We start from the raw sequence: 18,063 nt of genomic DNA on the forward strand, positions 1-18,063 counted from the left end.
TGTTATGGTGAAACAAGCATGTTCTTAACCTCCATTTGAATCTGCATATGTTTTTTGTGCATTTCACCACTACGGGCCTCGCTTGGTTGAAAGTTCAAGGTATGCATGGCATTTAGCTTTTTTTATGAAGCGTGAAACTTGCAGGCAAGCACTGAGTAAAACAGCTGCTTCAGTTGTCCCGGAAGGTAAATGTTGAAGCATAAATGCTTGTCAAATGTTTCTCAGCCAGAAATTAGCATATGTGGTTCACATTATTGGATGTTCCTTACATGAGTTGTGCCTAGCATGTTTACATGAATGTTGATGTCCACTTTGCATAGGAATGGGTGGTAAGCATGTGCTGGGTCTTGGTACAACACAATATTCTCATCTAGTTGTAAATGATAGTACCTGCTCTCTTTCAAACCGGATTAAAAAAAGACTTGATATCAGACCATACAGGTTATGGTAAAAATAAAGAGCACTTTGCAGAAGTTCCTAAACCTCCTTGGGATGAAGGCCCTCATTCCTTACCTCCTCCCTTCATTCCAGTGCCCTTCTTGGCAGACAACAGTCATTTGAAGTTTCTGCGATCTAAAGTGTCTGTGGGGATGCACTTTGGTCTTTCTAGACACTCCAACCCATTGCCTGTACCTAGAGTCTGTAGGTCTGTGGCATGGATCAGGCACTGATGAAGGGCTGCTGATTGGACCTGAGGGTAGTAGCATCATTTCCCTGCTGGTTGGGTTAATCAACTGTGTTTTCCAAATTGGTCTTTGTTCATCCCCTTCTTCTCTCCACCTCTCTTTTCTTCTCGTCTTCACTCCCTCCTCTACTCTTTGCCTACATCTCTTCTCTACGTTTTCCCTGCACTCTCTTATTTGTCTCTCCACTGCCTTTGTTCCTCTATCTCCTCTCATTTGCTCATCGCTCTCCACTTCCTCAGGTCTTATTCTCCCCTTCACCTCACCATACTCTACTCTGTACCTGCAACTCAACACTCCGACTCTTAACTTCCACACCATCTGTCTGCTGTATTCTGCTTATAGAACTGCAGGGTTAAGACTGGCCTGAGTAACTATGTGGTCTTTGGCAGGTGTTTAAAAGGTGCAAACGTGTCAGTGGATTGGTTAGAATCTGTGCAAACTACTAATTCCCCAGATGGCTTTTAACTGCATGGCGAACCTCCACGTGTATGTCTGCCATCTTGAAAGTAGTGTGACAACTTTCCCAGAAGGCCTCTGGCCCTCCTTTGGAATACCCTCCAACTTATGATTCCTGACTCTCGTGATCTCTGTGCCCCCACATTACCGGGTATCACTGGGGTAGGTGAATTCTCCTTGAGTGGTGCCGATGAATTTCTTCCACTTTGGAAAACATAGCTCCATATGAGCGCAATGTGGCTCCCGGACGCCCACTGAGGCATGTCTGCAAGCAACTAATTTCTTGTAATTTGTAATTTCATAATGGCACATATAATTCCCAGGCTATAGCAGTGTTCTCCTGGTGTTTGGAGTTTTCCTACACTCAAGGCTATAGAGGACATGAGAGACCAAGGGAATCCCCTGTATACTGCCTCCAATGGCTGCATCACAGAGAAGGTGCTGGTCTCCGGATCCCATGGTCACCTTATTACCATCTCCTAGGCACACACATGCGACTTTGTAATACCTCCTAAACAATATTTGATATATCATGCACGGTTTGAAATTGCTGGAAGCTATTTAGCTCCTGCTTCCAGCCTCACAGAGCCTGGTTAGCTTGAAACAGAAGCTAGCAGGCGCTACATTTGGCTCCCCAGGCCAACTGGCACCTTAAAAACTTGCATAGGTCACATTAACTTTGAGTATTTGATAATGTTAACAAAGAAGAAGTAGGACACATTTAAACATAATGGATCAAACATAATGGGCAAAAGGTTAAAAGTTTGCCTCTCCTATGAAAGTTAGATTTGTAGTGCGTTGTGGCCCGTTACAGGTTACCCAGCGATAGCTCCCAACTCGTTGATATGCGACAACCAGGAACTAGTTTGAGCTCCTGCTGGCCAAATCTTAATTTCAAATCCTGTCATGTATGTCTGCTCAATTTTGGTATGTTAAAGTACTACTTTTGGCCCTGTAGTAAAGGTATTGTTAGCATTTACACTGTTCTGTTGGCCTTGTTAATGATCCTGGGTAAATGGGGCTTGAAGGTTTATTAGTACCCGGCGAGAGTCAAGCAGAATGCAATACGCATTCTGATTGGCTCTCACCGGGTCGTTACCCGGCCCAGAATGCATGGAGGCTTCCATCGTCCACCGCCGGGGACGCAGGTACGTTTCCTGCACCCCCAACCGCACTTACCTCCTGCTCCTTTTTTTCAGCAGCGGACGCACTGGGAACACTTCTGTTCCCAGTGCTTCCACTCCCGATGGCCGCCTTGGAAAGGGAAAACGGACTCTGTTTTCCCTTTCCCAGTGGCCATTTTCTTGGGCGTTTCTTTTTTTTTCTGTCCCGAAACGCTGCAGCGTTTCAGGACAGAAAACAATACTTTTATTGCCCCGTCATGCAGATATTGCATGCCGGGGTACAAATAGCTATATGCCTCGAGCGGTGGGGGCATTACCTGAGTTGGTAATGCCCCCGCCGCTCGGGGCATATTGCTTGTTTATAACATTATTGATGATGCCATGCCGGATGGAATAACAATCAAAAGCATTTTATGTGCCCCCGTGCAGGCAGTGTAAACTGCAAGCTAGATGCCTCAGATGCTGATGTAAAAGGAAAGTATTTCATCATCCAACAGATGCTAACATCTCCTGTAATAATAGTCATGTGGTGACCAGTCCTTCCGCTTTCATGTTATTTGGGCTGAGCCCTTTCTTTGGATCCATGTACATATATATGCCAGGAACAAATCTTTGAGGAATCTAGGATGTTACAGCTGGCCCTGCAAGGCCGTCTTTTGCTCCTATCCCCTTTTGTCCTTTTCAAGGGGTTCCCTCCCCCATACCCTCCCATCCACTGTATTGCACCTCTACCCTGCAACAACTCCACTTACCTGCTGGCGGCTCTTTTCTCGTATCTCTGTATGCCGTGACCACAGAAGCCCCAAGCAGGGGCGTAGGAGACTCATAAAATCTGGGGGGGGGGGCAGGGGACACCTTGGGGACTTTGCTTTTTTAAAGAACTCGACTTTTCACAAAATTAAAATAGCAGTATGTATTAAATTACATATATCAACACTGTATAAAACAAGAGAAAAGAAGAAAACAACACCGAAGAAAATTAAGAAAAACTTGAGCCCCTTTACAGCAGTATATGGGCTGCAATCATACCTCGGCACCAGGGTATTTACTGGATTTACATGGATAGCGGAAAAAGCGCTGTTTGAATCTCGAGGCTCTGCTTTATTTTTTTCTGGGTCACCAAGATGCCTTATGGTTGCCGCTATTAAAACTTGTCTATAATGCATTAGTCATCTGGTGGTGGGTAACAAACATGCAGTTTTAAAACAAGCATTGGCAACACCAACCATTTGGGCTTTAATGTAGGCATGGAAAAGGCACTTGCCAAGCACTGCCATAGTGTGGTATTAGGTACCCACTGATGGTAGCAGCTGCAAAATGGTGCAAGTACCTGGACATTTAATAGCAGTGCCTGGCAAATGCCCAATACGTATAGACAAGCATACACTTGCCATTGCTGGTTTTTAGCAGGACTTCAGTGAAGGACATGCATAGTGCTAATAGAGTGGATGAAGGCATCCCTGGTTAAGACATTTGTATTACACTAGTAGTATGTTCCCAGCTCCAATTAAGTTATTAACTACACAGGGTTTTGTAGTAAACATCCCTAAGTCAGTGGCTTTATCTAAACCAGAACTGGCGTTGCTAAGATAGCCCAAATAACATGATGCTGTTTCGCAAGGCAAGATGCCACGCACCCTGGCACCAGCTCCCACTACAGTACAGGTCAGAGGTGAATATATACCTCATTTAAGGTTAGCCCTGACTTCAGACCTAGGCTGCAGGTAGGATTGAGTGAAAAGGCTGTTGATGCAGGAACAGCCTGCTGTGACTGTCTCTTCCTGGAGAGGAACAAGACAGGAGCGCAGATGACACTGGGGCAGTGGGAGAGCGTTGAGCCCGTGCTCCCACGTTCCTTCTAATAAATCCTCCCCATGCCGGCCTTCACCTGGGAGAGGGGGGTCACTGTGTGTATTATCAGGCCCAATCAATGCACAGACAGGTATGGTGTAGTGTATATATCTGCAATTATTTCAACAAACTACTTCTAATCGTCCTCGTGCAGGCCTTGTGAGCATGGACACCAGCCGACACGTGCAATTTTAGAACAAAAGGATTTTTGGACTTGGGGATTTGACCCCGCGATTACTTACCTGACAACAGTCGTATGGATCTTTCACGTGATCCACGGCCCCGATTTGAAAAAAGCTCAGGCGGGCCAAAACACGTGTAATCAACCTAAAGAGGGCTAATAAACTTTTTTGTTTGATTGACCATTAAAATCAAGCATACATGTACTTAATGGCGCTGAGTCCTGGAGTTTTCCCTTCTTGTAGTCCATCCCTATCTTTCATCCGCGCTCCGTTCGTGTTCCCATCTCTCCCCTCCCTTGCTCCTCTCTTTTTCTGTCCTCTGCACCCTTTCTACCCTTTTTCACTTTGCAGTCCCACACTCTACTGCACCCCAGTCCCTCCCTTCCCATTCCCCCATGGCCAGCAGCCCACAACTCTCATCTGTACACTTACTCAGCACTTTCTCCTCAGTCTTCAGAGCACCCTCACTATCCTGGCTTACATTTCACAGGTTTTCTCTTGCCCGCCTTGCCTGACCAACCACTCCATATAGCTTCTCAGAATAAGCTGGAACAGGCATGACAGATCCATGACCTTTAAAGGGCCCATTGATACCTGCAAGTATTAACTCTTAAGAAATAGTCAGGAGCATGGATATTTGGAAGGGGCACAGACAGAGAAGTCACTAAATCCCTGTACTGCCGAGGCTCTACCCCCAAAATCTGATTGCACTGCGACCACTCCACTACTCTGACAGAAACAGCCAGGCTGAATAAAACAGTGAAGCTTAGCCAAGACCTACAGAAGATTTGCGCTTGATTTCTTTTGAGAGATGCGCAGGATGGGCACCAACAAATGGTTTATTTTGGGCAGGGACAGCGTTCAGGTCTGTGCTGGTAATAGTTTGTATTATGGAATATAATAACACTTTGGTCATAGTGCTTCATGCTAGATGCTTTCAGCTTCTAGGCAATGCAATAGCAGGTATTATTACCCTCATTTGAACGGTACTGAATTTATGAAAGGTTAAGTGGACCCAGCTGCTGCTGGGTTTGAACTACAGAAATGCAGGTAGCCCTCATGTCAGAGACCATGCTTTAGGTGTGGTACCATCCAAACTTCAAGCAGATGTGAGTTGGTGGAAAGAGGTGGAGGGGTGTGCCTTAAGTGAGGCCTACTGATATTAGAGCATACATCAAGGGTTTTCCCTTGCCTACCTTAGACATTACTATGGAAAAGAGGACACAGTCCCATGTAGCGGCCCTTCTTGAGATTGGCTCATCCTCATTTTACTTTATATGGTTTCATGAGGATTTTGTATGCTATGTCAGGCTGATATCTCAGGCAGTGTCTGCACTTTGCAAGCCAGGCCTGGGGTACAGGGACACCTTGAAGAAAATCCAGTCTTTCCCAGATTGTGTGATCCTGGGCGAATCGTGTGACCTCCCCACTGTGCATTTTGTTTCTCTATATGTTTACTTGGGATCACCTAGAAGTGACTGAGTTGGCAGTGTACACTATAACGGAATGCCTCAATCGTAAATGTTCTAACAGAGTTTGTTGTTGCTCCATGTATGCTAAGCATGTTGAGTGAGTGCGAAGAGGGACAAAGTGTCACAGCAATAGATGTCACCTCCAGCTGGGGGACCGGGTATCATTTTGGGAAGTTATAGATACATTCATAGAATTAGTAATTTTTTTTCTTCAGAGAAACGTGTCAGGTGCGATCAGCTTGATCCAACTCTAAGGAAATAAACTAGAAACAATCTCAAAGTAACCTGACGGTTTAGGGGCACTAGTGTAAGCAGCAAAAATAATCATCATGCCCTTCTCCTTAAGAAAGACAATACGTAATATATTAAACAGTGTTGTGCCTGGCATTTGTATAGAAACTGCATGTACATGTCAATACCGGCTCCCATTGTGCACCCTTGATCCTCCGCTGTGTCAGTGAATGACCTCCGTGTTTTGTTTGTGCAGCCTTGCAAGCCCGTGTTGGCCAATGCTTGGAGCTTAAATGTGAGCCCTGGCTGCCCATCAGTAAGGAAGAGCCATTCCAATGTGATGTTCCTCTTTGGCAGGGGCACACTTTCATGAATTGAAAAACCTGAGGGCGGCATGGCCTCAGGTTTTTCAATTCATGAAAGTGTGCCAACGTCAGATGTACAGTTTCTAAACAAGCGCGGCGGGTTGCAAACTGATCAGGGCATCCTGGCCTCTTAATGTTTCATGATGAAGGCCAGGATTCCTCATCAGTTTTGCAATGCACCACGCATGCTTAGAAACTGTATACCTGATGTTGGCAATGGCACATTCCCTCTAATAAATCCTCCCCATGCCACCCTGCACCTGGGAGAGGGGGGCCACGCCACTTGACTTACCTTATGGTAGCTGAGGACTCAGGTGGAGGTCGAGTCGCAGTCGGACTAGGAGTCTGTCTCACTCTGTCTCCTTCAATAACACACGCTCTCACAGAGTCACTGGAGCACGTGTCTCTGCCTGGCTTCTCCTTCATTCAGGAAAAACAAAGGCTGAGGCTGCGCAGCAGTGCGCTGCGCAGGCAGGGCACGTGCAGTTTGTCCCCCGGCCTGGGCACATTCATTATGTGCAGACAAGGGGCACCGCAGCAGAACTTTGCAGTCAGTCTACTTTAACTTTTGCAAGCAGACATCGTATTTTACACGCTGCAGATACTTGCCTGGTGTTCCAGGGACAGCTAAACAGCCTGACCCTTTGAGATGGCCGAATTCAGATGTTGGTAGTGGTGATCCCATTAAAAGCAAATTAGATCACATATATTCTGGCGGTAATGAGGGATTACTAGTCCGCCCAACCTATTCTAGATTATGAAAAACGTTTGGTTTTTCGTGAGAGTGAAGCTGATCCCAAGGAGGGTGGCACCCCTCAAACGAGGTTGATGTGAGAGGTGTGGGGCTTACTTTTGGCACTTTGCGTAAACACATTTTGGAGAAATCTTTATTATATTTTGACCAGTTTGTCAGGGGCTCAATGAAGCCATTCTAGTTGACACCATTTGAGAATGGTCTTAAGTACTGCCTTGTAGGAAGCCTGCAGATGTTAATCTTCCCCATTTCAATGTCTCTTATGTTACTGTTCTAAGCAAGATAAAGGGCTCCGTTGGGCACATGTGACATCTGATTGACTCCTCTTCTCTACTGGTCTTTAAAAGGGACCAGTGCTTAATAATGGCCCCCTGGGTGCATCGCCTATGTACAGGGGCTTCTTTCCACATAGGTTTACGCTTTATAAAACCCACGCATTCATACATCCGTGGCAGACCTTTGAACGCCGTCAGAGGAACAAAAGGTTATGTAGGCACACCCAACATGTAACTGCCCCAGCCCTAGCACAGTCTCTGAAGTACCAGCATCTATAATACTTCTGGAATATTATAAATCAGTTTTTCTTTTACTGCCCGCAGAAAGATACCTGGACGCACCCTACCCACCTGACACGTGACTGCCTCTACTCGCCCAGCTGCGCCTTTCAACGACAGCATATGAAATGCACGCATTTCAATTTTATGCGACACCCCCTCTACCTACCAGCGCTGTGCTGTAGTTCCATTATCCCCTCCCCACTTCTCTCTCCCGGCCATGTATTGCCCCCAGTTTGTACGAGGCAGCGTATGCTGGTTCTCCAAATATTGGAGTGAATATCGTATAGTGCCAGGAATATACAAAAGCGCTAGAATATCACCAAGAGGGGAAGATTTTTTCTTTTGGGACTAGGCTCATGTTTCAAGGTGAATAATTTGTTATCAAAAAGCATCCAAAAATATCTCACAGGAGGCGACAAAGAGTGTCGGTATGGCGACTGATTTGCCCAAGAAGGGACAGCAACACCGACACAGCGGACTGGCAACAAAGAGCGTACTCTGGCATTGACCGGCAGAGGGAGTGGGGGCATCTGTTGCAATGGCACATGCAGCTCTCTATGCAGAGGCGATGGAGTGCCAGGGAGTGGCAAGGCTGGCACCACTGCAGTGGAAGGAGGATGGAGGGCCCACAAGTGCCCCTGTGGCACTGCATGCAGCGGGAGCGGTGGGCGAGACACCTTGTGTGGCAGTGCATACATTGGGGCCAAGGGGTGAAGGAAGGAGGCAGGGCCAGAAATGGGGCATTTGGGTGAAAGGAGTCAGAGGGGTGTGTGTTCTGGCATTACATGCGCTTGATGGGGCGGAGAGAAAGGGTGTGTCTTCATACAGTGCGTGTAGTGGGGTGCAGTGAAATAGATGGGCTGTGTTTCGTCACTGCATGCAAGTGTTAAAGTGAGCTAGGATGCGTGGGTTCTGGGGGTGCTTTCTTTAGGCGTTGCATGCATTATGTTGGGGAGTGTGGGTGATCTAACACTGCATGCGTTGGGGGAAGAAAGTTATATGGTGCGTGTGCTGGCACTGTATGCATTGTGGAAAGAAAGATGGGTTGTGCTGGGGCACTGAATGCAGTGGTAAAAATATGGTGGTGTCTGCCACTGCATGCGAGCAAGGAAGATAGAGCGAATGTGAATGGGGGGCAGTCAGCAATGCGCCCCCTTCCTCGCCATAGCCCTTGACCCAGGCTACAGCGACAAAGACACCGGATGAAAAGGTGTGTGTGTTCTGGAACTGTGTGTACTGGGCAGAAGGGAGAACGCCCGGCGTGCTCTGTTACTGCGGGCAAAGCGGGGGGTCGTTCTGGTCCTGGAATCAGTGAGATGTTTTATGGCACCACAGGAACGAGACACACAAACGTGACATTGAGGTGAAGGCGCTAGAGCAGGCGTCTTCAACCTTTACGTTAGCTAGAGCTACTTGTAGTGGAGGCCAACAGTGGAGAGCTTCTAATGGGTGATATCGGGGTGGAGATATTTATAAACCTCCGAATTTTTACCCATATTTTTTTGGCCCGGTTTTTCCCCTCTATAAAAAGATGGAATAACATATGCCTTCACGATTATATTAAAAACATCAAAAACTTCTTTGTTTCATTATTATTTATTAGTAGCTGTCTCAAAAAGACAGATATTTGTTGGACTAACACACAAATTTCCTGTAATTTGTGTGCTCCTTCCTTTGCGTTTTGTGCAGGCTTTCTACATGCTAGGCACACTATTGTTTTCTATATGTGCATTTCACACTTCCATAAAAAAAAAGTAATTTCCAAATTGAAAAATGCTGCTTGTGTTCACTAGTTTTCTTTGAAATGTTTTTTTTGTCAGACACAACACATATACTGTTGTTTTGTGTGCCCCTCTGTGTTTTAGCAGAGGTTATATTTATAAAGATGGTATATGCTTGTCAAACTGGCTAATCACAAATAAATGCTTCTGTTGTGCTGACAGCAGTTTTTAGGAAATTAAACAGTGGGTTCATGGGTGCCAACTTTTAATTTTCACTACATGGGCAGAAATATCCCCACCTTCGCCCTGAATATAAGAAAGCAACCAGCCCAACCGATACCCTGGCCAAACACATTAACACTTTTTTTATGAGGCATTGCAAAAAGTCATACGATTAACAACCTGTAGTTTTGAATATATAACATCTCAGCATCGGTCTGTCAACCTGAGCTACCCTGGCAGGCTTCTACTGTACAGCGTGTCTGTGGATCGCTTAATGTACTAAAAGTGGGTGTACCTGTTCATGGAAGTGATTTAAAGTGGAAATGTACAGTGTGGAGTTTGGAAAGAAGCCACATGAAAGAAATTGCACCATTTAGTAAATATTATTTTGAACATTTCCAGCCGAGCGGCAGTGCTACTGATGATATTTTCATTGCGTGATCCTGCCCCAGCCCTTCCGACATCTCTGGCAAACAAGAGCAGCTTGCTTAACCAAGACAGTGTCGTGGGGGTGCACAAGGCCAACTGTGGTACTACAGGCGGCCTGCAGAAGCAGAATTGATACTGACATCTGTCAGCACATTTACAAGCAGCTCCACATGGCACTGCAGCCAAGCTTCCTGCCCACAGTTGGGACAACCAGAGTTCGATCCTGAACATGGAAACTAGTCACAAAATACACTAGAATGTGTTTATTTTAAGGTACAAAATCTGGGGAGGATAAAAGCTATTATATCCCCCCACTTAATATTGTGGGGAGGATTTGTCCCCCCCAATGTCCTACGCCCATGGCCCCAAGTACAAATGTATGTCATGCTTCTTTACACAACCTTTTGTACTTCGGATGTCTGGCTTCATGGCATACAGACTGTGGGCGCATTCGTTATGTGGCCAACACAAAGGTATGATTTTAAATGTGCAAGTAAATAGAAAGGTAGCTGGGTAGTTCAACAGTTCACACGGACCAGTGATTAAGAAAGTGTATACATTTTATTCAAAACATCAATATTAAAACATTATTAAACGCATCAATTCATGTACATATCATGTAGTAAAATACAATAATAAAACGAAGATCTAGTGACAAAAAAAAACCTGTAAGGTGGAATGTCGAATTTCCTTGAGTAAATCAGTTATATCATCAAGGCCCCAGGGTACATTAATGTTTTCTCCCACTGTGGCAATCTACAATAGATAGTCATAAAGATCTAATACAGAAAATCTAAGAATTCTAACTCAACATGTTTCTGTTCTCTGATCACGACTTTGGCGGTAACCCTTAAATCCTGCGGTAGTGCTATTATCGCCGGATTTAAGGGTCCGCCAAATCAGGACTTCGGCGGATTTCTGAGCTGAGCTGGGGGGAAATCTGCCGAAAATTTGCGCTATTACCGCCGGCGGGAAATCCGCCGGCGGTAAGAGCGTGAAAATTCCCCATTGAGCCCAATGGGGAATGGGGCTTTCCACAATGGGCTCAATGGGGAACGGGGATTAACATTACCGCCGAACTCGTGATCCGGCACTATTAGTGCCGGGAGTTTGAGTTCGGCGGTAGGGCTAATACCACCGGCGGTAATACTGCCGGCGTTACCGCCAAAGTCGTGATCAGACCCTTAGTTTGGAACTTTCTTCAGCAGGTGTAAGTAGGGTCACGTTGACTTTGAGGGTAGTTAAGATATTGGGCCTCATTATAGGTTTTCCAGTCCGGTAACTACGGTACCGGTAAGCTTGCCGGTACCGTAGTTACCGGACCAGCAAACTACGAGTTCTGCTCATGGGTGCCTTTTATCCTGCCAGGTCTGACCTGGCAGGAGGAACGGCACCCGCGAGCAGAGCATGTCGGATTCAATGGCACCATTCTGAATGGTGCCGGTGCATCCGACCTCCCCATTCCCATTGAGCCCTACTGGGCTCAATGGGAATGGGGAACATTCCATTCCGGTGCCTGCAAATCGGCAATTACCGGGCCCGGTTTTACCAGCAAGGCTACTGCCTAACTTGAAATTAGGCCCATTGTCTTCCCTTCTTGGTTTACTGTTTAAGGTCTGGGGAACTGTTCACAAAGCACAGAGATAGGGTTAAGCTATTAATGCTAATTTTACCTAATGGCAGTATTCTGCTAAAAGGCTGGGGTCGGAAAGGAAAATTACCTTGCCCAGTCGGTGGTTGTAGTCTTCGAGGATGTTCCAAATGGATGGAAAAACCATTCAGTGGATAAATAAATAATCCAAATGTTGATCTACAGTCTGTAGGGATACATATTAATTTGTATCAGACCACTTGCTCAGTATAGAACTTGTGTCACCTGCTCTCTCATTCATATTTTAGTGTACATTTATGCTTACCTGTAGATCATCAGGCCGCTGCAGGTTTAATACCCATTCACTGCAAGTATTAACTCTTAAGAAATAGTCAGGAGCATGGATATTTGGAAGGGGCACAGACAGAGAAGTCACTAAATCCCCGTACTGCCGCTTAGTTTTAGATAGACATCTAAGTCTAGTCATCTGTTCAGTTTTTCATCAGATGGAATGTTTATACTTCGTTCAGTAAATAACATCAGTATCTAGCGGTCAAGGAGATATTAATTAGGCATATTAAACCCTAGTATCTCTTTGAAATATTAGACTAGTCATTCCTAGATGAGCTAATCAATCTGGAGGTGGACTTGAAAAATTGCTATTTGAAATGGCGCCTAGATAAAGAGTACCGATATTATTAGATGCCAGTAGAGAGGTGTTGCTTACCCGATTCATTCATGTCCTTGGGAAACTCTCTAGTTGTTAACTTAAAGGGTTCCTAGGTTATCTCGTCAACATAAGAGGCAAGTCATCTTAGTCTATTGCCGTTTCAAGATGGTCCCCTTTTATTGCTAACAGTAAATTAGTATTCTGTAAAAAAGGATTCAAGCAAAGTTTTAGATGAGTGCTTATTAGAATCTATGAGGAATAAGATTTGTTAAAAGTCTAAGCGTCTTTTAAACGACATTCTGTTTTCTTTGCGGATAACATTTGCCCGCTTTTAGTGAGAACTGGGATTCGATCTGACTTTAAGTATATAAGAACAGATCTAATTGGCTGTTCATAAAGATCTGTACATATTGCTATTAGCATGAAGGTAAATCTTACCTGTCACATCTAAATCGGGGCAGAGAAATCTAACTTTCCGCACCAACCTTGGTATGTGTGGAGCAGCGCTTGCCATTTCCTCGAGTCGGGGGTGACTTTGCAAAGTGCGTCGTTTATTTTTTGAGTTCTTGGCCCAGTAAAGCCCGGGAAAATGCCAACAACACCAGGAGGCCATATCTTTGAATGTAAACTGCATACTATCTACCAGCAAAGGCTGAAGCTAAAAATGCCTAAGTTTCTTCTTTTATTCTGTTGAACTACGTAAGTGTGAATGGAAGTTAGATACTCATGCTGGCAAGTTATAAGGTTGAAACCTGTTTTATCTCACTGTCAAATAGCGATATCTATATCTAGTTCTTATTAGCACTGCAACAGTGATATTTAGTTATAATAAGTATTTAGTGAAACTAGGACTATGTGGTCAGTATATTATTGCTATATCCTCACTGATATGGAAACTTGATGCGGGCGGACCTTTAGTTTTAAGCCTGCTACTGCTGACACAGTTGCCAATTGATATCGATTTTATTATAGGCAAATTGAGGTGTTGCAAGATTGGAGGTGCGGCTTTAAATATTTTCCAATGCTTGGAGATATTTGGTATTGCTAGACTCTGATTTGTAAAGGTGTTTACGCACACTATTCTTTCTGCGAGGGATTTTTTTATGTTATCTTCTAGTAGTGATTCTCTATTGTTGTTAAAGGCCCGTTTAGCTGCCTTTTTGATTCGCTTTTTTGGGTACCCTCTCTTTTTCAGTTTAATCTTAAGTAGTTGTGCTTCTTCTTCATAGGAAGCTGTATGACTGCTGTTTCTTTTGAGCCTTAGAAATTGCCCATATGGCAAATTGTCCTTCAGATGTTTAATGTGATGGCTTTGATAGTGCAGCTGAGAGTTTTTATGTTTTTATGAAATGGTTTAACTAGTAATTTACCTTCTCCGTGATAGAGAGAAAGGTCTAGAAAGTCTATTGAGTCTTGTTTTATCGTCATAGTGAATTTCAAGTGACAATTAAGGCTATTCAGCCATTCTAGAAATTATTGTGCTTTCTCTGTTGATCCTATCCAGATAACTAAGATGTTGTCTATATATCTAGACCATGCCTTTATGTGTTGATTGAAGGGATTAGTTGCATAGATAAATTGTTTCTCAAATAGTTCAAATAAAAGATTGGCCAGACTCAGGGCCATAGTTGCCCCCATGGCTGTCCCCTCTATCTGCTGGTAAAACGCCCCTTGGAACTCCAAAAAGTTTTTGGTAAGAGTGAGTTCAATGCACCACATAATAAATGAAGTTGGTACAGGATCATTATCTGTTCTGATAAGTAGAATTTCTTCTACCATGTTCAGTGTCTCCTATTGGGGAATGTTGGTATAAAGTCAGATAATATCTAATCGTATTAGGTAGTTTTCATCTACATTATATTCTAGATGTTCAAATTGTCCTATTATAACGTCTTTAGTATCTTTCAGATAGGATTTCATGGTTTTGACGTGTCCCTTGAGGTAATGGTCGGCGAACTTTGAAAGGGGCTCAAGTACTGAATTAATGCCACCGACAATCGGTCGTCCCGGAGGGTTAGTTAGAGTCTTAGGAATTATGGGTAAACAATAGAATGTTGTTATTGAGGAATCGAGGTTGATAAGGAACTTGCCTTCTTGTTTACTAATCCATCCTGTTTATTTTGTTTTCGTGCCTTCTATTAGAGAGAGTAATTCTTAAATTGGCTCTCTGGGAAGTCTCTTATAAAAGATTGTGTTTTTAAGTTGTTTGAGAGTTGAGACATTCATCAATATAGTCGCTTTTGTTCAGTATGATGATCCCACCGTCTTTGTCAGCCCTTTTAATGGCGATGTTGTCGTTGGAAGACAATTCTTTTAAGGCTTCTCTTTCGATGTTGCTCAGATTTTGAAAACTTGAGCCGTTAGATATTTCTACTTTTCCAACTTCCGTCAGCACCCGTTTCTCGAATATCATGGATTCAGGGGAGAACGTGTGGGAAGGGGATAGAAATGAGATGCTGTTCGTAAACCTGTGCAGTTTTTATTGTCACTGGTTTCTTCTTCCTTTTCTGCAAAGAATTCTCTAATATGGATCTTACGCATGAACTTGTAGAAATCTGTCCGGTTTTGAAAAGGATCATGTTTTTTTGTGATCACAAAACCTAACCCTTCATTGAGCACTTGTTGTTCGATGTCTGTGAGTATGTGATTTGAGAGGTTCACTAGAAGCGATTCCTACTCCTGGTTTGTCTCTGATTGTTGTTCCAGTTCCCTCGCTTTGGTCCTTTGTATAAAAAAGGCCTTATTGCTATGTTGCGATTTCCTCATCCATGTCTATTATTTGTATTGCCTCTCCCTCTGTTGTAGGTTTTTGCAGAGGTACCTTCCCCTGGTTCATCCGGGTCACTGCTGTCATTACTTGTACTATATGACGTTGCTCTAAATCGCATGCACCTGGTTTTGTTGTTCTGTTTTTAAATGTAAAATGCAACAAACAACCGCAAAAGGCACATGTATTGGCTTTCCCACTGCATGTTTCTTATAGCGCAAAGTAGGACAATAAATAGTATCTGGTTTGTTTGTGAGTGAGTTGAATTGATTGCAATTAACTTTCATTCCAGTTACAGAAGAGCACAGTTTTTCAATGTCAAAATTAGCAGCTTAGCGAGTTAAGCACTCACCTAAATGGTCCGCCTACTCATTATGGGTCCGGCGATAACCGTGCTGGTAAAACCGGCATTTAGCCGCCAGACCCGTAATGATTTACCGGCACCTGACTTGCCGGAAACACTGGGGCATTACAACCCGGCGGTCCGGTACGTCAGGCGGCGGTAAAAGGTTGATCCCCATTCCCATATGGGAGTGGGGACCATGGAAGCACCGGCACCGTTACTAACGGTGCCGGTGCTTCTGTGAAAGTCTGCGGGCAGGGGCCGTTCCGCCAGGCAAGTCAGACCTGCCGGGCGAACGGCACCTGCCACGCAGACTTGTACTTTTCCGGTCCGGAAACAACAGTGCTGGTAAGCTTACCGGCACTGTTGGTTCCGGACCGGCAAAGTTGTAATAATGTATAAACCTGTGAGGCCCTGCACCATCAGGGGCCCAGAGCGTCACTGCATGATTGTGACTTGGCCAGAACACAGATTCCCCATTAAGTGTAGCACTCACGTGTATATCCTCAAAGCAAAACAGGAGCACCGTTTTCGGACGCATATAAACATCCTAAGGGAACTCAAAGGGTTAAGTGTGCCTACTGATGTCATGTGTCATTTGAGGTGTCAGTGAGAGGTTGCATCCCCACAAACCGCTAGTGAGTTGAGCCTTGGGTTGTCTAAATCACACCAACCTAAGATTCTGATTTCTAAAGAGCTCTGAATCCTCACACACCTATTTTAAGTTGTTAGTCTGAATCCATACCAAGCTGTAGTTGTCCGAATTAGCACAAGCCACCTGCAGTATGCAAAGCAATGGGGGTGACACTGCTAGCCTCAGAGATGATAGGCTGAGCAAGGGCTGATATAAGAAGAGGCACAGGCTCAGGGTCATGATTGGGAGAGATTAGGGGGGGAGCAAATCGTCCGTATTATCGAGTTCCTCATTATACTTTCTTTTGGACCAACACAAACTTTTAAAGTGTTTGCAACACAATATAGTTACTCCTTTCATTGTGACAAAGCATTGTAACAAGTCTGGATAGTGCATTTTATCTTAATTTGGTGGATTCTAGTATGAAACATTGAAGATTTACTTTCATGTACTACTAAATAGTCCCTGCACTGCGTTTTGTGAGGGACACCCAAGCCATAAACAATGTATGCTAATTGGGCATAATGTTTTGCCTATAAACGTCTCCTCCCATGGCATTAACAATGTACCTGCTATTCCATTGGCCAGTGATGACTTTATCATGTGTAAGCAGATGTTAATGTAGTTTATTTCTCACTTAGATCACTTTTAAGATGAATTTGCAAAATCACTAGAGGAAGAAGACTTCTCTCGTGAGACCAGGCTATGATAATGATATTTGTCTTTTTCTATGCAAGGTTATCATGAGAGGTTGTTCCAAACCATCATAAAATCCCACCTAGGTGAAGCCATATCAGGATTACTCCTTATCTACCCTAACTGCATTGTCCACATGCTTGAGGTACGTAAAGCTAATCTCTTGAAGGTTGCTTATATTTGTATTTTTAGAAATGCCAAAGAAACACATCTTTCTAAAATTGTCACACAGAAATTCTATAATGAAGGGCAGTGACTGATCGCCTTTTCAGCAAACTTACATTCCACATGTCACAAATAAAAATGATGTTGTTAAGCAGAGCACACAACATAACAAGACAATCGTATATGACTTTTATGATGGAAGGCCCAGTAGATTTACCTCTTCATTTCTATCTATTCATGTAATCAATTACTCACAGTTCTGAGGTATAGGACAACATCTTTAAGCATAAGCAGTTTTGGTTCTATTTCTAATGTTCGTTCTAGATGGATGGCAGACATATACACTGATCGCCCGTAAGTGATCATGTGTTATTTTTTAATGAAAGCGGGGTGACTGATCGCCACCAGGTGGTCATCAGAATATATTTTACATCTGCAGATTGAAATATTAAAAGCCTGTCGCTTCCTCTACCCTTTTTTAATTTGCTTGCTTTCGTATTTATCCTCTCTTTCTGCCCTCCTTTTTTTGTTCTTTACATTTCTTTCATCCCCTGCTACTCCCCTCTCTTGTCCCCTTCTCCATCCTCACCCTGATTTCCTGCACCCCACCCTAGAATTCCATCACGTCTCCCACCCCGCTCCCTTCATCCCCAGTTAGCACTTCTCCTTTATCTCTCATCCAACTATCACCCCTTCCTATCCCACTCCTAACCCGCAACCCATTATTAGCCCTCCAATTTTCCGCCCATTATAAACAAATTGATCAGTCTAAAGGGTCCGCCACTTTAATCTTAATTGGAAAATCCAGTGCTCCTAAAGTAGCGCTAATCAAAGATAGATCATGGTGTATGGCCATTCAGGAAGCAATGGTTAGTAAGATACAGAATATTAGGGAAAACATTAGGAATACAATTAAGGGGGCTAAGGATGCCAGAACTCCTGAAGTAGAATTTTAACCTGTGGTACCCTAGTTAATTTGGCTAGTGACACGGTGGCGCAATTTCTGTTTAGACCAGTGTTATGGTGAATAACATAATTGCACAGCTTAAGCCGACAACCTGCAAAGGTGTTGTCCAGCCGTTATTGCCAAAGCGTGTGCTCCATCTTTGATTCGACTCATCACAAAATTCATTAACAGCTCCTCCCT

General features: G+C 44.1%; 1 protein-coding gene across 1 annotated transcript in view; it reads left to right on the forward strand.

Moving 5' to 3' along the window:
• The window catches only part of TEX47 (testis expressed 47), a 937,506-nt gene that overhangs the window by 360,329 nt on the left and 559,114 nt on the right, over positions 1–18,063 (forward strand). The window contains exon 3 of the mRNA XM_069647358.1: positions 16,793–16,896. Within this exon, the coding sequence (XP_069503459.1) occupies positions 16,793–16,896 (104 nt within the window). The remainder of the gene's footprint in view (positions 1–16,792; positions 16,897–18,063) is intronic.

The sequence above is a fragment of the Ambystoma mexicanum genome, chromosome 2q, assembly GCF_040938575.1.
Source record: "Ambystoma mexicanum isolate Mex_15411 chromosome 2q, UKY_AmexF1_1, whole genome shotgun sequence".
Classification (NCBI taxonomy): domain Eukaryota; kingdom Metazoa; phylum Chordata; class Amphibia; order Caudata; family Ambystomatidae; genus Ambystoma; species Ambystoma mexicanum.